This window comes from Pholcus phalangioides, unplaced genomic scaffold (genome assembly GCF_987345545.1).
Source record: "Pholcus phalangioides strain wild (caught in Gottingen) unplaced genomic scaffold, Ppha-v1.0 ptg000013l_1, whole genome shotgun sequence".
Lineage (NCBI taxonomy): Eukaryota > Metazoa > Arthropoda > Arachnida > Araneae > Pholcidae > Pholcus > Pholcus phalangioides.
Window position 1 is genome coordinate 5,861,492 of NW_028301606.1, and position 21,402 is coordinate 5,882,893.

At 37.0% G+C, this 21,402-nt stretch overlaps 1 protein-coding gene across 1 annotated transcript in view; it reads left to right on the forward strand.

The window, feature by feature from the left end:
- Positions 1 to 21,402, forward strand: part of LOC149078498 (dynein axonemal heavy chain 5-like) — a 146,803-nt gene that overhangs the window by 63,480 nt on the left and 61,921 nt on the right. The window contains exons 37-49 of the mRNA XM_089241005.1: positions 799 to 1,040; positions 3,282 to 3,422; positions 4,678 to 4,915; positions 7,157 to 7,305; positions 9,962 to 10,096; positions 10,194 to 10,316; positions 11,006 to 11,219; positions 11,999 to 12,108; positions 12,264 to 12,430; positions 15,090 to 15,212; positions 18,174 to 18,240; positions 19,043 to 19,165; positions 19,409 to 19,539. Of these exons, the coding sequence (XP_089097131.1) occupies positions 799 to 1,040; positions 3,282 to 3,422; positions 4,678 to 4,915; positions 7,157 to 7,305; positions 9,962 to 10,096; positions 10,194 to 10,316; positions 11,006 to 11,219; positions 11,999 to 12,108; positions 12,264 to 12,430; positions 15,090 to 15,212; positions 18,174 to 18,240; positions 19,043 to 19,165; positions 19,409 to 19,539 (1,963 nt within the window). The remainder of the gene's footprint in view (positions 1 to 798; positions 1,041 to 3,281; positions 3,423 to 4,677; positions 4,916 to 7,156; positions 7,306 to 9,961; positions 10,097 to 10,193; positions 10,317 to 11,005; positions 11,220 to 11,998; positions 12,109 to 12,263; positions 12,431 to 15,089; positions 15,213 to 18,173; positions 18,241 to 19,042; positions 19,166 to 19,408; positions 19,540 to 21,402) is intronic.

Genomic DNA, 21,402 nt, shown 5'->3' on the forward strand with positions numbered 1-21,402 from the left:
ACTTAGACTGTTAGGTGCGGACACAGCTACACTTCCAGCACAACTGATTAGGTAATAAATCACCCATAGATGGTGATAGACCTGAGTTGTCTCGGTTTTGAAAGAAAGAATCATTGTAGTAACAATTTCAGGTCTCATAGTTTAAAAATAATGTGTTTCGACAAGCTTGGCGTCGTTAAAGACACCAAAAGGCGCCAAAGTGTAACGGTCATTTCCCCCCCCCCTCCCGTTTCAAATTTCACTGAAAAGCATCAATTTGTTTTTAATTTTCCTCTGCAGGCAAAAATAAATGACTTGAAGCATGCATTTCATTGTGTGATTTTATTTTCATGATAATTTTGGCAGAAATAGCGGAAAATGATGAAAAATTTGCAAATTTATGCCTCAAAAACAGTTTATAATTTTTTATTCATTAGGGTTTCTCATTATACAAAATTTATGCTACAAATTTATTATTCCTACAGAGCAAAATAAAAAAAACATGATGTTTTTCAGGGAAATTTGAAACGCACGAGAGAAAAAAATTACCAAAAAATGACCGTTTCAGCCGTTGTTTGCGACCATTGGCGTCTTTTGGTGTCTTTGGTATCTAAAAAAGGCGCCAAGCTTCTTGAAACATATTTTTCAAACTAAGAGACCTGAAATTGCTACTATATTGATACTGAAATATCATTAAAGCATTTTTAGCAAGAAATATACAGTAATAAGAGAAATTTTCATTTTAACATCCCTTGACTCTTTAAAAAGAAATGTCAATACACGCCCCTTCAATCAACATGATTTGTCTGATATTCTTAGGAGAGCATACTTGGATAGTACTGGATGGACCGATCGATTCGCTGTGGATAGAGAATCTCAATTCCGTGCTGGATGACAACAAGACCCTGACACTGGCCAATGGTGACCGACTGCCGATGTCACCTCTATCCAAGATCATCTTCGAAGTGCACAACATAGACAACGCTTCCCCGGCAACGGTATCCAGGAATGGGATGGTATACATGAGCGCATCTGACCTGACTTGGGAACCCGTACTTACCGTAACCACCATTCTTTCTACCGTTCATACACATTATTAGTGGACAAAGCTTCAAAGAATGATAGAGCATAACATATTTTAATAAACAGTTTTGGTCATAATAATGCATGCTCATAACGCAAGCCGAGAACCGGTAGATATTACTGTCATTGAAAGTATAAAGCACCTTGCCGATTATCGTCATTCTTATCATAGATTGCAGGAGAAATGAATGGTTCTATGATTCAGGAAAAGTAGGGCATGTATTTCATGCATGATGCTGCGGACGGGAATGCTCTGGAATCCCGAAGACAGTACAGGGAGTGTTTTCTGACAAGAAGCAAACCTGATCGGAAAACTTTTGAACGATTTCACCTGTCTCGGTGCGAAACGGGCTTCTTGTGGCCTCCTCAAAATTCCTGGCTCTCCCTGTATCTCGCACACCACTGCCAAAGGGGGTGCATTCCGCACAGGTACACACTCCCAGTACATTCCTTGCACTTCCAAAGCATTCCCGTTCACAGCAACATTCATGAACTGCGTGTCCACCTTATTCTGACTCATAAAACTATCCATTTCTTCTGCAATACACGATAGGAAAGACGATAAGTGTCAAAACCAGCGCTTTATGCGTTCAATAAGTCAAGTTCCGTCTAGCAGTTCACAGCTTGCACCTGGGTTCGAGCCTCACTGTTGTTAGGCTGAAGTTGGTTTGAAGTTGATTTCTGTGGTTTCCTGTGGTCGAAGCATGAATGCGGGAGCGGATCTCTTCCGTTAAAAAGTTTCGCCACAGAGAGCAACAAACATAGTACAAATGTTCAAGCATTACACTCAAAATCTGAAAAGTAGGTGGCAGCACTGAAAATTCTCGTACAACACTAGATATGCACGCAGGCTGTTAGGTACACATGCAAACTTCCGGCACAACTCATTCAGTAGTAAATTGTCTATGGCGACATGACGATAGACCGGAGTTGTGCTCTGTTTGACAGAAAGAAGGGAAAAGTTTCACATCATGCGTTACGACTGTGTATTGCATGGTCAAAATTGTTTGTTTAAATGTGTACTATCACTCCCCAAATTTTTTCCTCTTGACCCCTGAGTCATCCTATATTCATACAATAGACTCTCGACTATCCGGCCTAGTTGAAAGAATAATTATAATTCTCAGCGATAAAATGACGAAAAATTTACTTTTGCCAAATCATTGCAAATGCAATCAATTTTTGTAATCATTTATCAATGAAATAAGTTGAAATAATTTTTGTAAGAATTTAGCTTTTACGTTATATTTTACGTTAATATTTTGTTTATTTCAACAATAGGAAAACTTATTGAGTCCGCTCCCAAAATGCCACATCTTTTTTAATGCAAATAAGTCTTTTTTTCTTCAGATTTTAAGCTAGTACAAATTAAGTTATATAGAGAAAAATGTTCTCCATTGAAGAAATCACCTGTACAAAATACTTAGGGATGTCACACAATGATAAATTAAGAGGCTTTCAAGAAGCCGGAATATCTCGTCAATGACGCTGAAGTGGTTGAAAGCTTGTGTGTATAGTGTGTTTTACAGCATACATGCTTTTTTGTTCCCTGCAATCAAATTTATAATTATAATTTGTAAATGATATTACAGAATTTATCTTAAAATATGTACAATATTCTTAGACTTCAATAAATTTTCAAAACGCTAAAAGTCCAGCACACAAGAAATATTTGGTGATCATTACAGTGATGTAAGTCAATTTATCCTCATTTTCAGAAGAACAAGGCTGTACTAGAAATTCGAATACAGTGTTCCAAGGTAAAAGTTTTGTCCTTCCACAATCAAGTAGCGAATTATTGAAGCTGAAGTTCATTCTTTAGTTATTTTTTCCTAGATATTAGTTAATTTTTTTCCTTTCAACAGTTTAACACTTCTAGGGAAATCTGGTCGGAATTGTTGAAAATGTGACTTACACCACTGTAACTTTAACTTTTTTTTAAAATTAACCTGTTTTACACCACTGTAACTTAACATTTGTAGAATACTGGCTTGTACAGAAAATAAGAGAGGGGTTTTGATATAAAAACTCTGTTTTTGATGGCAAATGGATGGGGTAGGTTTATAGAAATTTAGCCTGTCCGGCTTTTTTGTTATCTGGCCTGTCCTTCCGTCACATTAGGCAGGATAATTGAGAGTCTGGTGTGCTTTGAAACATTACTATAAGGAATTTTGATCAGTTTTTGTTCCTGTATTGACTAATAACTCTGTCGTCTTTAGGCCTGGCTGATGTCTCGCCCTGGAGAAGTGGCTCGCACTATTGAGAACTTATTTAAGGAGTCGTACAGCAATATGTCGGCTTGGTGCAGAGAGAACGTTGCTTTCAGAACAAAGATTACAGAGTTCATGCTCATTTCTCAGGTGCTAATAGAAGACATGAGCTCAAGACGTGTTCGAATTTTAAAATATTTTGACATTTAAAAATTATTTCGCTTTATGCGAGTAAATTTTGTTGTGTTATGCTAGTATGTAACATGGTGCCGCTGTGCGGTCGTGTGGGAATCGTGCTGCACACTCGTCCTGAGGATTCAGGTTCGAACCCCGTTGACGGCACAGTGCTGGTCGGCTGAAATTGGTTTTCCAGCTTTGAGGCGCGAATGCGCGAACCGGTCTTCCATTTAAAAAAGTCTCTCCGCAAAGAGCAGGCAGACCTACAACACGATACTGGCATAACATGAAAAATTCAAGCATTTACATCTTTACTTCAAAAAAATGGAAGATAGATGGCACCATGAACATGAAACAAGCACAACTCTACAACATAGATACATTAGGGCTACATATTTACTCAGAACACGCATTCCGGCATGCACTGATTCGTTAGAAATTCCGACGAGGAATGTGTACGGGGTGCATGTACGGTTAAGTAGTGGTAGTAGTATATAACAGAGTGCATAGCTAAGTCTCCTTGCCACAATTTACTGGCGAACCGTTGATCATACAGGCATACTTCCCAGTTGGAAAAACTACCCAAAAAAAACTATAACGTGTAGAACTCAGATACGTCATTTACATTAAATGGGGTTGTGTAGTTATTAAAATAGAAAAAAAAATTTAAACAGCCCCCGTGTGCCCATAAACCCAATTAAAAAGTTGTTGCCCTGTCTTTTCTGAGCTCTACAAAAAATATGTTTCTAACTGCAATATTCGCTGTGATATTTCAATACAAAAACCGGAGAAAACGTGGGAAAGAACTGCATAAACTAACGGACAACACTTCTTCTCATTTATGCTGTTCTTTCCCAACTTGTCTCCGATTTTTGAATTGAAATATCTCAATGAATATTGCACTTAGAAACGTGGAATTTCTTTTTGTTGACCTCAAGAGAGACGGGGCAACAACTTTCTAAGTGGGTTTTCGAGCACAGGATGTCCTTATAAAAAGTTAATTTTTTTTATTTTTAAAACTACAAATTTTCTTGCAATATGAATTACTTATCTGAGGGCTGCAACATATTTGAATACTTTTGCACCATCGGTTTAGGATCAAGGGTTCGTCAGTAATTAGCGACAAGGGGGAATTTAGCTATGCACCTTATATGTAATGATATTTTACTGATTTTTTGTCGTATTCTATCGAAAAGTGAGATTAATTTTTATCCATTTTACGTCTCAGATGCTGAAACTTCTAAACGGGTTGCTACCAGACTCTGGTGCTAAAGACACCATCAACAATTGCCACCTTAAGAACGTATACCTCTTTTGTTTAATGTGGACATTCGGGGCATGTCTGGATAAGAGAGATCAGTGTAAACTGGAGCAACATCTTCGTTCACTATATCCGGCGGAGGAGCTTCCTGTAGCTCAAGGAAACGGAACCGAATCTATATTCGATTTCAAAGTTGGGCCTCAAGGTAGATTCCCACCTCAAATATCAATCTCTTTAATTCCTCAAAAATGAATAAAAATCACTATAAACCTTAAAAACAGAATAACTTAAAAAAAAAAAAAAAAATTATATATATATATATATATATATATATATATATAATGTCATAATGTCATCATTCAACTTAATATATATATACAGTATATACATATACTAGCCGGCGCTGCCCGGGTTTTCTTCGATGAGGGTTTTTGGATCACGTGATATCTCCCTCTCTCTTTCTTGAGGGACATACAAACTGTGTCAAAGCTAAACAATATGGCGACTTCCAGCGGGACTCATGAAAGAAACAAATCTAGATTGAAGGAAACATAGAAATGAATAGTTTTTCTTTTTCAAGGAGCGCACGCTAGGCATTTCGATCCCCCCCACCCCCCGAAGTCATCTATCTGCCTATTTCAGCTTCCAAAAATGCTTAAAGCTGTGGAATTTCTTCGATGTAGTTTGTACGGGTCCATAATCAATTTTAAAACATCCTCTAAACTATATAAATTCATGCAGTTGAATATCAAAAGACAATACGGAGACATTAATTTTCATGCTTGAGAAGATGTAAATAAAAAGTTGAAATCAATGTTATTGCATGGATATCTAACTCATAAGTAGGTCCGGCTAATTACTTCATATTTAAACTCCTGGGATTCGTATATCTCTAAGCGAACTCAATATTTCACGAATTGAGAATTCAAATTTAAACTTATTGATGTGGCAGGAAACCCCCACTAAATTCCCGCATTTCTACAGTAAAATTGGCAATTTTAACACTGATTTCTATGGGGACCATCCTTTGCCTGTCCCTCAAAGTGATGCTGATGATGATTCTGACGACTATTGAAAGAGTGGCAATTCATTGTAAAGGCATAAACTATTGTAAATATACTGACTGCATTAAAGAATTTACAAACTGTTGTAAAGGCATATACACGTCTGAAACGCATTGCTAGGGAACCACGGTAACCAAAGTAAACGTTCCGAAAGTGATTGTTGAGGCTCAAAAACCATTGTTGCTAGACAGTTTTTTGCCCATTTGGGGCATTTGCCCTGCTCTGACAAAATTTTAAAGTAGCCTATCGTTTAAGTCGGATCCCATTTGGTATATATGCAAAATTTGGCAACGATCGGTCTAAAATTGTAGATTTGTATAGAGAACATATATACACACACACACAGAAAATCAATTTTATATATATAGATTCAACTTTCATAGCTCTAAATTGTGTTGTCAAAGCTTTATATGTACGTTGTTATAGGCATTATATTCATCAATGATTAGCTCAGAAACTTCTATAAAACTGTGGGAATTATAAATTGAACCAATTCGGATTATTTGGCTGTAACTCGTGTAAAATCTTTGATTTTCATTAAATTATAATTTTAAAGAGGTTGTTACAACTGAATTCGCTTTGATTGTTTCCCATGTGCAACTTTAACTCTTAAATGCTCCGTAGAATTTAAATACTTTTGGGCACTCTAATCCTATTTCCGTACAAGAGCGAAATATCTCAGCCTACAGATTATAGAAATGCATTCGAGCTCCTTCTTTGTTCATTCCCTCGAGACGTTTTATTTGTAACCCTATAAACGGAATCGATTTTTTTTCTTTACCTCAGCATTCTTTTTCCCATCGCTACTACGGTTTCACATGGTAAAGATAAAATATAGTATGAAATATATATGGGAGAAAACTGGCTGGGGACAGAGCCGCAACTAGGGTGGAGCAGGCGGGTCTGGTACCTCGGATGCCGGACCAGGAGGGGATGGCAAAAATTTCACCCTTCAACCCTTTTTTCAACATTGTATAGGGCACCAAAATGCTTGCCTTGGCTGAACAAGCATCTTGATGCATTTGATACAGATTTATCACTAGTGCTCGTTACGTACGGTATACGAACTGCATATCGTTCAAATTTTTACAAAACGTCTATATGTAAAGTGGCTGAAATATTTACAGACACCGGTGTGTAGTGCTAAAGATATGCATATTGTTGTCTATTTTTAATTCTGTGGCACTTTGGTGTATCAAGATCGTTTAAGAGTTTCAAAATTCCGTGATGAAAGTTTCTCCTAAAAAAGTGCTCCGTGACGTAAAAAGTTTGGAAATCACTGCGTCAGAGGAATGCTTACGCGGTTCATGTGAGTACATTAGCACTTTAGTACACGTTATGTGTGGTTAAATTCGTTACTAACGTTTTTTCCCCCCATTCAGGTCAATGGCAGTCGTGGGAATCTCTAGTCCCTGAATTCAATTTCAACAAAGCGGCACAAGCAGCAGCAAATTGTAGGTCTATTCACGTGCCAACTATAGATAGCGTACGGATGGAGTTCCTTATAGACACCGTTTCAAAGCAGGGCCTGGTAAAGTATCTGAAAAAAAATAATTATTATTCGACTCTAAAACAACTAAGGAAATAAACTTATTGCAAATAATTACTTTTTCAATTCATTTGCATAATCACGTTTTCAATACCATCATATCTAGACCATGAATCAGAAAGAAGAACATGTACAGTTCTGTGAACATAATCACTCAAAGCAAAAATTTTCTGGGAAACAGAGAACAAAAAAGGGAAAGTTTCAAGAAAATAAAATCACTTATTTTGAAAATACAGTGAGAGAGGCCTGTGTTAAACGGAATAGCAAGGGACCGAGATTTCTTTCCGCTGAACACAGGTTTTCGCTTAATAGAGGTTCAATTGACGTAATGTGTAAAATTTTGTAATGACATCGAAAATTGTAATGACATCGAAATAAAAATTAATTAATTGAAAATATAATAAATAATTCAAAAATAAATAAAGTAATTATTAATTACCAAGTGGTAATTAATTAATATTTATCCCTTGATATGATACAACTACAGGGTGATCAGCGAATAAGCTCTTGTTTCAAAATTAAATATCTCTACAACAAAGATCAATAGAATTATGCGGTAAACGGTATGTTTATTAGCAAAACTGTAAGAATGTTGTACAGAAATTTCGAAAATTTAGTTACAAAAACTGTTAGCAGATGGCGCTCTGCGCTGAAAACTCTTTCTCTGAAAGGAGTCTAAAACAAAAAAAAATAATAAAGTCACAGTCTTGGCAATCAGAACACAATTTTTTCAAAATGTTCACCATTCGTAGCAATGAGGTGGCGTAAACGAACAATGAAATTTGACATCACGTCTTGCAATGTCTCAACGGAAATGGAATCACATGCAACACCAATCAACGATTCAAGCTCATCCAGAGTAGCGGGATTGTTTCGATAGACAGTGTCTTTCAATGCGCCCCACAGAAAGCATTCACAAGGAGTCAGATCGGGAGAATAAGGAGGCCAATCTATTCCTGTGTCAGCAAATTTCGGATAATCTAACGCAATTACTCTATTCCTAAAGTATTCATGAAGAAAGCGAAAAACTTTATCTGTTCGACGTGGTCGAGCCCCATCTTGCATGAACCAGTCAATACCTGGTCGATCCTCCAACGCTAGATGTGTGCTGACAAATTGTTCCAAAATTGTAACGTAACGTTCAGTAGTAATCGTTTCTCCCACGAAGAAGGGGCCGATAATGCCTCTGGCGCGTACCGCAGCCCATGCAGTAACTTTAGGCGAATGCAGTGGTTTCTCTTCACACAAATGAGGATTTTCGCAACCCCAAAATCTCCAGTTTTGTTTATTTACGAACCCATTCAAGTGAAAATATGCTTCACCTGTGAACCAGATGCAGCCCACATCAAATCCTTCGTTGTCTATCATTGCATTGATTATTGCATTATTACACGCTTCTTGATACGATTATTCATTAAAAATACACACATACTGCATTTACTTCAACATTACACTATATATACACAGTCTTACATACATCAACTATTCACATCGCAAAATATTGAGTACAAACTTAAAAACAGTTACTGTAAGTAAATTTTTATTTTTTCCAGTGTTTAATGAGGTTTTTGTATGCATTTCACACCCTTTAGCTGCTTGACTTTCAGTAAACAGTTTTGTTTCATAAATCATACAAAAAATGCCTGAAAGAAAAAATATATACTGTAAGCTATAAATCAACATTTCTGCAGTTCCTTCAAAGTTTCGACAAGATCTGTATAAAATTTCAACCCACACTGTTTTTTTCCTCTGAAAATGACATTCATCTCGTCTTCTCTCATCCTCTTCTTTTTGACATCCTCTCAAATTTTCACAATGAGCATGTCTATATTTGTCGTGTCAGGTTCAGTTCTTACGTTATGGTGCATGTTTATGTCCTCGGCACTGCGATCACGGAAAGCAGCTTGCATGCAATTTTGTAAGTCCTGCATACATAATTTGGAAATTCAACCTGTCCTCTGATTTCTCCCGTAGAAAAGCCTGCTTTTCCGAAAGATTTTGTAAAAAATTTTCCGGAAACAACTGCCGTAATACGTGGCTTATTAAAATCACAGCATCACGTGCGGAAATTTTTTTTGCTAATGTGGGAGCGGAGATGATGCAGAACTCACATTTGCAAACAAAGATTGCTTAAAAAAATTTCGGTACAGCGCTTCAAAATTTTGTGCAATTGTCTTGGCCTGGGAAACGTTAGTCTGGGAACCATTCGTAGTCTTTGTGTGAAATTTTCTATTAAGAACATATAATTTTCCTTTCCGTTTCCACGTTAGACAGGCTCCGTTCAATCCCGTGTGTCGAAATGTATATTTTAGCATTTAGTCATGGGACCAAGAAGTTTTTCCATTGAAGACATGTTTCCGCTTAATACAGGTTCCGTTAAAGGCAGGTTTTACCACATAATATTTTAAGTGGAATTTTTCTGGAGAATAAAATCCCAATTGTCAAGAAAATAAAATCACAATTTCCTGCAAAAAATAAATTTTTTTATTAAAAGAATTAAGAAAAATTAAACCACAAAAAAAAGAAGTTTTTTTTGTAAAATAATTTTTCTCAAGTGAAAGAATCCTTGAGAAAAATTTCTTGATTGAGAAATGTGTGTTGGTACCTATATTGTGATTCAAAAAAGTCTCTCCTTTAGCCAGTTTTGCTGATTGGTGGATCAGGGACCGGTAAAACTGAAACAATAGACTCATACACATCTAAGTACGACACTGAAGTCCATGTCTGCAAGAAAATCAGTTTCAGCTCTGCGACTGCCCCACTCCATTTTCAGGTAAGTGAACCAATCCATAAATTGCTAAAAAAAAAGATCGCTGTGGTAACTATCAACTATCATCTAGTTCTAAAAAAGACTTATGTATAATATTTAGAAAGCCATTGAAAGCTATATTGAGAAGAGAGCTGGGAATCTATACGGTCCAATAGCGGGGAAGAAGATGACGTTCTTCATCGATGACATCAGTATGCCTGACATCAATGAGTGGAATGATCAGGTAAAGACTGCCATGGAGATTTTGCGCTGACTTCATTGAGCTGTAATGGTCAATGTACAGGACGAGCAAAAAATTAGTTTCCCCCAATCCAGATAATTCTGAACTGCATTCCACTGGTCAAAATCAGACAAAATTGGCTCGACAGATAGTTCAAATGATGCGCTTGCCATTTATTAAATAAAAATAGAGAGAAAATCCATATATAGGTGGCACTGGCACATATATATAAATATTGAATTTGATTACACATGTAAATATTGATTTATTTAGCACTAAAACTACTGAATATATGCCCCCTTCATTTGAACAATGTGCTCTAATCTTAAAACCATTTTTTCCACAGTAAGGGCGTCTGCCGAAATATCCAAAACATGGTGCCGAATGCTACGCTCTACGATTAGAGCATATTATTAAAAGGAAGAGGGGGCGTATATTGAGCAGTTTTAGTGCTACATATTACATTTACACGTGTAAACATATTCAGTATTTATAAGTGTGCTTCAGTGCCACCTATCGACGGATATTTGTGATTTTTTTAATTTAACGAATAACAAGCGCAGCATTTGAACTATCTGTAGTACAAATTTTTGTCTCATTTTGGAGCAGTAGAACGCACTCCGGAGCTCTCTGAAGTGAGAAACTTATTTCTCGCTCACTCTGTACGTCTCGATCGATTCTCGTCATTGCAGGTGACGAACGAGATGGTTCGTCAAACTATAGAAATCGAGGGCTTCTACAGTTTAGAAAGACCAGGAAATTTCGTGAGGTTAGTCGATATCCATTACCTCGCTGCCATGTGTCATCCCCGGGGTGGACGTAACGACCTTCCGGATCGTCTCAAGAGACACTTCGTGATATTCAACTGTAACGAGCCTTCTGAAGCTTCCATTGACAGGATTTTCAGTGAGTTATTGTTCTCAATTGTTTTATGGATTTTTGAGTCATACTCAGTGAAATTTTCACGTCATCTAGAATAAGCCCATTTATTAATCAATTGTTTCGTTATCAGAGGCGTGTTTACAGGCGAAGACCCGATGCCTTCTCTTTCCGAGTTCGCCTCGGCATAAAAGCCGTCTATCTCTCAATACATTTGATCATTTCATTCGGTGAGCTGTGTGAATGTAAGTCTTTTTTTTTTGCCACACCAACACCGGTCACATCGCCACAGAGCAAGTCACTACTGATCGAATTAGGTCAAAAATCATAGAAACGTCATATTGTATTTCAGTACTCATCTTGAGCGGGGGGGGGGGGGACTTTTTTGACGAAGGTACATCAGTTGCGATTAACATTGAGAAGGCGAAATGTATCAGCGTTCGCCTCAAGTTTGTTAGAAATGAATATGAAATAGAACTTTCCTTTGGATCGAACCTGTGGATCTGACGATAGTTTTCATGGCGGTATTTAATGAAGCATCTTAACACTGCGCTAATCGCTTCTTCCTGTAGATCAATTCAATATTGTCCTTGTTTATCCGTTTCCATAGGAATCTTGGAATTATACAGATAGTACATCATACCTAACACTAGAAGGATGTACCTGAGGAAAAGCCGGCAACTAATGTGCGCAGGCGTGGTTCTATAAACGCTGATTTGTGAACGGGTTGGATGAACGGATTGAAACTTATGCTCTATTCCTGCCATTGAATAACAAAATGATTATCACCGCATTATTTTTTTAAGGTGCTATCAGTGGTGGGACATTCTACGAGACCTGTGGCTTCGACGGGGATGTGATAAATTTAGTGAGAAAACTTGTGCCGATCTCAAGATTAATTTGGAGCCATGTCAAAGTAAGTCCAATACCTTCTTCATTCAAAAAACGGAGTGTATAATTTCTTGGCATGATCATTCAAAGATTTGTCGAGACTAATTGCATTGTAAAATCAATTACAACCGTATTACATCTCGACGGAATCATAAATCTGTATCAAGCTTCTTTCTTCAGGAAAACAAGCTACCGACCCCAGACAAATTCCATTACGTGTACAGTTTGCGTGATCTGTCAAGGCTATGGGAAGGGATTACATTATCAGCTCAACCCACAGTCATCACGAGCCCGGAGCAATTGATCAGGCTGTGGAAACACGAAATCTTTAGGGTCATTGCAGACAGGTAAAATACTTTGAACATTTTCCATACTTCGTTCTATCCTTTCATATGAGGAGCATATTTTCAAAAGGGAGCATTTCCACAATTACTAAATTTGTAGTAGAAGTAAAAAAAAAAACCTTTTCTCCGGAATGGACTGCTTTACAAAAGTTGAAAATAGCCCAACAAGTGGCATAACGAAGTGGAAAAGGGAAGAGTTTTAAATATTTCGTTTGTTGACCGTTATTCAAGGGAGTTAGCTGCATTTAAGTTTTGTAAATATTCCTTTTTGAAAGAAAATCAGTGTAAGTGATACCTTTTGGTTGAAATTGGAGCTGGTAAAGTCTGGATAATTGGCAATTTCTACTCCACCTGTTGGTTTCAGAAGGTTCCCCCCAGCCAAGTAAGGTACCCTTACTACCCTCTTGTGAGTAACATAAAAAAACACGATCATTCTCCCGAAGGATGGGGATTATTATTAACAATAATAAATCATAAATCGTCTGTTCGATCTAGAAATCACGCGCTACATAGCGCCCAAAGTATATATGGCGGATGTACAACAAGAGTCGTAATCATTGTCTCGATTACTGTACATAAATTGATAATTTTACAGTGGAACCTCCCATAACGTCGGGCCGGAACTAGAGAGAGGCGGAGGAGGGGAACTGCCCCGGGCAGCAAATTTAGAGGTTAGCAGTTTCAGGTGGGAAGGAAGAGCATCGTTAGAAAATAAATTTTATAACATCGTTATAAACGAATTTTAAAGTTGTGGGCAAAAAATCTTACTTACGGCCCTGCATAACGCGTAAATTCCACGTTAGTGGACACCTACACCAACGCACACTTTTTTGAATTACGTCGATGAGATTCAATGCATTTCACTACCCGTTAACGGACACTCTTCGTTACCGGACAAAATATTCGGTCCTATGGGTGTCCTTTATTAAGAAGTTCTACTGTAGAATGCGACTGTGAAGGTGCATGCCGTATTGGAAAAAAAAAGAATCCCCTTAACGCCAATAGGACAACAGCGTTATTATGTTCCCTTTTGAATGAAAGAAAGATACCAAAGTAAATGTACAAGATGGATATGTTCCCCCCCCCCCCCAATTTGGCAGAAGGGACTAACTTTACATTGTAATTTCCATGAAATATATTCCCAAAGCAAAACGCCCTGTTGCATAAAATAAAAGTTCTGAAATCGTTAAAAAGTGCATTTCGAAAAATGGCGGAAATGCTCGGTTTTGAAAATAAGCTCCCAATATATTCTTTTCTGTTTTCCTAAAGAAAGTGTTGGCGTGTTTGTGACAAAAACTGATGTCTCAGAGGACACATCTCAATCTAATTGGTAGTGAGGCCTACCAAATAATTTGCATAATTATTATTATCATTATATATTTTTTTATTTATGTTAATTATAATTTTCATAATGTGGTAAATTAGAAGTGGACAACCTTATCAGTCCTGAACATGCCGCGGGTCCGACCCGCGGTATTTCTGCCACTTACGGGACAGGAACTCGTATTTAGACAGAGACCACGTGGCCCGTATTTCACCGAGTATTCCCGGATTTTTGGCCGTCCCAACTTTTTTTAATAAAATGTTTTCTCCGCGTTTTCCCCGTTGTTTTCAACAAGGCTTAAGTGAATTTTTGAAATCAAGAACTAAGATTATTTTCATGAATTATAAATTATATTATATTATCAGCCTAATTATCAGGATTAATTATAATCCGACGCATACGCTTTTCCTTGTTGAATTTGCATCTTGCCTTCCAGTACTCATCATTTTCCGCATTCGACAATTTCTCAGCTAGGATAGTTGGAAACTTTACTTGCCTTTGACATTTTTTTTCGGCTGTAATTGATAACTTTACTTGCTTTTAATAGTTTTTCAGCTGTAAATGGCAACTTTACCTTATTTGCCATTGACAATTTTTGTTTCAGAATCCCTTATCTATGAGGGAAATATGGTCAAAGTACGTAATTATCGTATTGTGTATGTTACTGCCAAAGCCCGAAATTTGCCGATTGGAGACGGGACAGGCCACTTCTCGAATTGGTCAATTTCGTTAAATATTGGCCGGCCAGTTCCCGAAGTGGCCGGTGACCCCTGGCCAAAGTCCGATATCAAAAGACATGATTCAGGGTCATCCTCAAGTTAGTTTACTTTTTCGTGATAATTATGCCCATGTTAGTTATGAAAACCCATCAAGCCGCAGTCACAGTGCGTTAATAATTTTTTTTCTCCAAAAATTTGGCGGAAAAAAACTATGTGTAGGCCTATATAATTATTTTTATAGTTTTTCTCCCAAATTTCGTTTTTTTTTCCTCTCGTCACATAGAGCTATGTCAATCCAATACAGCTGCTATATATAGACCTGTATCACACGTTGGAGATTTAAAAAAAATAGATTGAGCTCCTGACGGGCCATCTTACATCAGCACATCAAGCTTTGGCCAGGGTTCACCAGCCACTTTGCGAAATGGCCAGCCAAAGTCCAAATCATTTCTGCAATTCGGATTTTGGCCGAAATTATTCGCGAAAATCGCCGCACTTCGGGTTCGGCAGTAACATATACTGACACTTTCTTCCGGGACAACTTTCACGGGCCGGAGGCTGTGCATCCCTGTGGTAGATAAAGTGTTAATTAATAAGAGCGATTTCATTCTCATTACAGATTCACTGCCTCGGAAGATTTGAATTGGTTCAAACAAGTTGTTTTCAATGCAGTGAGAGATAATCTTTCGCCGGAATTATCTCAGTGCGTCGTGGAACGTAATTATTTTGTTGATTTCCTTCGGTAAGTTTAGATTAAAATTTCGCAAATTCCTCCCTCACTTGATATCGCCGCAACTAGTCACTCGCTACATTACAGACACATTTCTCCACACATATCACGCAGCTTCATACCTCATACAACTTTTAATTGATAATTCACACACGCACGCACGCAGTGGCTAGTCTCATACTCTCATACGTGAGTGCATACAAATACTGTTCTACCTATAACACGGGTGCTCAGCCTTTAGGAGAGTACGGGCCACTTCATTGGTCGAGAAAACGTGTCGTGACCATTTGAGTGATATCTGGAAAAGCGCCGCAGGTCACTTAGGTGAGCTTTCTTTCTTTCAAACCGAGCGCAACCAACACCATTTACAGTATCCTCGCGAATCTCATGACGTCACCGAAGAAGGTCATCTTATCTATAGCCATTGGATGTACTACAAAAAATTGTAAAGATGGCGCGTGCGTCGGCCTTCTATATTCTGTATCCAATGGCTAAAGGTGAGATATCCTTCTTTGGTGACGTCACGAGATTCCCACGGAGGCCTTGTGCTATGGATGGTGTTGGCACAACTCAGGTCTATCTCACCATGGGCAATTTCCTAACGAATGAGTTGTGCCGGAAGTGTTAGTTTGTGTACCTAATAGTCTGAGTACATATCTAGTGTTGTGTGTGTGTCAGATATTACAGTGCTGCCATCTATATTTCAGAAGTGAAGTGTAGTGATTGAATATTTTTACCATTTGCAGGCCTGTTGCTCTCTGTGGCGAGACTTTTTAACGGGAAAATCGGTTCTCATTTTCGCCTTGAAGGTCATATTCTGCACACCAGGGTCAATTAGACCGGGACCTACAATCTATTGCCGATGCCGAATGGCAGTCATTTTTCTATACTCACCGAGAGGTTGGTGCGCTAAACCCTCGGCATGGGACTTCCTGCGGTAGTAATATTTTCAGTAGTCACCGTTTCTGTTTCACCCCCGCGTCAGGAGCTTCTGACAACTATGAGCCACAGATATTGAACTCCCTACACCTCTAAACATCCTTTGGTACATACCTCTGTCACATTAAACCGCTTGTTTTTGATGGAAGCCATAGGAAAATTCAAATTCTTTTGTTTTCTTTAAGGGCTGTCACGACCCCTGAAGTCGATTCTTCGAAAACTACTTAAAACAATATTTCATTCAGTTGCAAATAAAATGCAATCGCGTGAATTGCTTAATTCGTTCCTACAAAATAAAAGAAAGAAGTAAAATGAAGTATAATGTGAATGTATACAAGGAGAACACTTTGAATGCGATTTTCCTCAGAATAGTTTTTAAGTTCATCCGTAAGATTTAAAAAAAAAAAACCTCCTGCACCAAAAATTCTGTGATTTTGCATAAATGTTTACTCGGCATATGTTAGTAAAATGAACCTCGGATTTAGCAATTGAATAAAGGAAAGTATTTTCTGAAAAATGTTGAATTTTGACATTTTTGAAATTTATGCATTTTTTTCAAATTTTAGAAGTTTGTAAAATTCTAACGAATAGAGACAATGAAAATCGAGGTCCATTTTACTTGTCGAATAAAAATTTTTGCCAAATTTCTCAGAATTTCTTGTGCAGTAGATTTGTTTTGTTTTTTTAACTTTAGGACGAGCTCAAAAATTACGATATGAGAAAATCGTGATTAAATTGTTTCCTCTTGTACAGGGTGGGCAAAAAGTCCGTAGAAACTTTACAAATTCATAAAAACCGGAAAAATAACCGAAATATAGAACGGTTTGTAGGGTTATCATCGCTAGGTCATGGGAATTTTTTGACAGGAAAAACTAAAAAACAGCTGATAGGTGGCGCTGACGTACACAAGTCAAAGAAAAGACACGCAAATAACGAACAGAATGCCTCCAAATCTTTTATTACAGCAGTATGTGTTCCACTTACCACCACCACAGGGTATAACACATTGCAGGCGAATCACAAATCCAGCAACGGCAGAGTACAGCCGGTCGACATACACTGTTTACTACGGTCAACTGCTTGTGGATTAGGAGCGCAAGTTCTTATAACCTTCTCATTTCCATATTTCCACCGAAATACGGCTGTTTTTTAGTTATTTTTTCCTGTTAAAAAAGTTCCGTGACAGCGATGCTAACCCTGCAAACCGTTTTTTGTGTCGGTTATTTTTCAGATTTTTTATTCATTTTTAAAGTTTTAACGGACTTTTTGCCCACTCGGTAATGATTTGCAATGCGATGGAGTGTTTTTAAAAGTGATACTTGAAAAAATGACTTTTCAAGGGTCGTGACATCCCGTAATTATTATTTTACGAGAATGAAATTAATCTCAAATGTATTCTAATTAGTGGATTTCACAGACAATTTTCATATTTTAATTCAATTTCCGAATCAATCAGTAGTAGAAAGTAAATTCCTTTGAGGCACTTTCCGTAAAATTCCCCCTGTAAGTTTTTTTTAAATGAACCATATCTGTTGGTTTCCGAGAACGGCTCTCATGAGTAATTTGGGACTTCATAACTACACAAAATAATCATTCAGTCGAATTTGAAAAAAATGCAACCATCACAGCAAATAATAAATTATTTTATAAATGAAAAATGGATTCTTTGATGAATGAAAAATTAAAGTCTCTTAAGCCGGTATTACACTATAAAAGTTTGATAAAATTCTTTTCTAAAACTTGAAAAATGTAACCAATAAGCACTTCTGTTACATTCGCGCAAACTTAACTAATCCGCCTATTGGTTGCATTTTTCAAGTTTTATAAACGAACTTTTGTCAAACTTTTAAAGTGTAATGCCGGCCTTATAGATGGAAAACATAAATTATATTTTCGGTGTGTTTCTGTATACACTAGGTCTTACCTTAAATAGTTAGCGAATTATAGATTTTCTCTCAATTTCCCATTAATTTTCTCTCAATTTTCCATTAATTTTGGATAATTCGATATAATAATCGATTTTCCTCTCATCAGTGACGCACCAGAGAATACAAATGACGATGAAGAAGCAGATACAGAAACACCAAAAGTCTATGAACCCGTATGTTTATTTTCCTCCGCCTTTTTCATACAATTTTTGAATAAAGATGTGGCAATTATAAGTATAAAGAGACCATCAATTTTACTCTGAAAATTTGTTTTTGAAATTTTTATAAATTTTCTCTTAAACTACAAAACTTTTATTGATAATCAGCAATTTTTTTTTCAAAGGTAACGAATTGAAAAGCATATCCCTATCAACTTGATATACATAATGAAAGAAGTTTGATAAAAGTTATTTTATAAAACTTGAAAAATGCAACCAATAACCGTATCCGTTACAATCGAGTGAATGTATCCCATAGTCTTATTCGTTGTTTTTTTTTTCAAGTTTTGTAAAAGATCTTTGATGAAACTTTATACTGTAATCTCGGCCTTAAACAGGAGTCTAACTCTTTGGTAGAGTTCGGGGCAAATTGTAAATTTTAGTGAATTTTAGTGAAGACTTTAGCAAGACTTCTGCTCTGAAGTTGGGATTACACAATAAAATTTTGATAAAATAACTTTTTTTTTCTTCAAAACTTGAAGAAAGAACCAATGAGCCTATTGGTTGCATTCGCTCGAATGTAACCAGTACGCTTATTGGTTGCATTTTTCAAGTTTCATAAAAGAACGTTTATAGTGTAATACCGGCCTACGTTATATCAGAACACACACTAGTAAATCTTCAATTTCAGTCTTTGAAGTTTGAGCGCAATTTGATTTTTAGGTCTTGCAATGGGTTTTTACCTTATTGGATTGACCTAAAATATTTTTGTAACACCCGAAATTGGGTTTAACATGCGAATTTCTGAAATTTTCAGGTTAAATCTTTAGAGTTACTTCAAGAGCGGCTCTCGCTTCTTCTCACGATGTACAACGAAGTCACGAGAGGGTCGAACCTGGACCTGGTTTTCTTCGAAGATGCCGTATCTCATCTAACCAGGGTACTATAAAGATGTAATTTTATACATATATGTCCTCCGCTGATAATAATATTTTTATACATTGCGTAGTTTCAATTATCATTTCAGTATATTAATGGAATCCCAAAAATCTCATATTTTATCAATATCTTAACATTAAAAACTATAATCACAAGAGAAAATTGTGTAAAATAATAACGGATATCAGATATCGGAGTGTTTTATATAGAGTTGAGATTCTAAAAATGTATCTTCCTTTCTCAGATATCGAGGATACTTCGAACACCCGGTGGGCACGGACTTCTCGTTGGGGTCGGTGGATCTGGTAAACAATCTCTGACCAAACTAGCGTCGTACATAGCCGGTTATAATACATTTCATATATCTCTTACGAGGTGATTCTATTTTCTTTATACGAATTCTTCTGTAGATAACAATTATAGAGTAGAACAATTTTATTCTCATAATTTGAATGGGAAAAACATCCTTTCACAATATTCAAAAAATTCCGTGAAAACTGAAAATGATGCTTAAATTCACAAATTTGATTTTGGTTTCTAAAATTGTTAGCTGGTTGGAGAAAGGGCAGAAAAAAAAATTTGATCGATTTGAATTTTTTGGCGGTACAGATAACGAACAACATGCAAGTATCACTTCCAATATGGAAGATGATTCTCGAATACGAAACACGCATAACTCTGACATCATAAATATGTTAGGGTCATGTTTATAGACAGAAACTTCCAGCTCGCACCAGTTTATTGCAAAAACAAACTGAGAAAGAATCCCGCACGATGGAAGTGAAACTTATATATAGGATTGACATGACTTGATTCAATTTAATTTACTTTCAATTATTTAAAATTGAATTTAGAAATTATAAATTTAAATTTAAATAAAATTGATCTTGGCGACCTCTTTCCTTTTTTAAACCTTCTTCTCCTCTTAAACTTGACCCACTTGATCTGATTGACCCCTTAAACCCACGACACCATCCGCCCCGTGGAATTCTAACGAGTTTGGCATTATATGGAATCATAATTGAACCCGCTGTAAATCCCATACGTGTCCGATTTGTTCACTAAAAAAGTTCACTGGTGGGAGGCAATTCTCTCGCGACCTCTTAAATCATGAACGCTACCCCCTCTTCCCCAAGGGGTCATGACAAACACTTTGGGAACCACTGCATCAAGGTGATAGAGGTGAAGAAAGAAAAGTTTTCAGACAGTCATTCTGGACATGCCATCACCTTCATAGGAGGAAACGTCCATTTATAGTTGAATAGAGTTATAGGTTGGGTAGGTGCGTGCGTGCGCGTGTCGAGAGACTTTAACCAAATTACTGTATATCTTTCCTCATAGCGGATTATACGTTTCATAAAACATCAGAATTTTTAGTTCTTCAGATTATTTACCGCTGCATCTTATATGCAGTTTCCGTTTTCTGAGAAATTTGGAAAAGAAATAAATATATTCAAAATCAATATGTATATAAGGGGTCATTCAAGTATTACGTCAGCATCGACGGGGGAGGGGGGTTTCGGATTTGCTGACTTTTGAATATAGGGGGGGGGAGGGGGGTTTTGAACGTTGCTTACGTCATCAACCCCCCTTTTTGAAGATATGAAATATTCTAAGCTGCTGACGAAATTTTGCCGACAGGGGGGGGGGGGGGAGGGGGATCAAGAATGGCTAAAAATCTGCTTACGTAATACTTGAATGGCCCCTAAAATGAAATAACATTTTTAAAAGATCCGGAAGCGAGAGAGAAAAATCTACATCTTTTATTGCAAATACGTGACAAATAACCCCGTCCATTTTAACGTTCCATTACTAATGAAATGGAATTTTCACGTGCGGATTATACGGAGCGCTGCTGACTATACGATGAAGTATTTCGTTCAAACTATCGAAATTTGAGGATTATACGTGGATTAATATTTACGGAAATAACGGTATATGTATTAACTTGCGGGACCTAGCCTAGTGAATAGAAACTATTCGGATCACTTCCTTGCTTCCCTTGAAACTCGCAGTGGCTACCGAATATAGAAAATAGGAGGTAGAGTGACTATACCGTGGCTTATTGTTATTTTATAAAAATTAATTGTGTGCATCAATGTGTAACTAGTGAGTATTATTGATATTATAGAAGGTGGTGTGATTATGAAAAAATCTAATAGATCAGATCCATCACCTTCCATCTTAAAAATAAATTTTCATCAGGCATCGATGCAATGATTAGTAAGATAATTATAG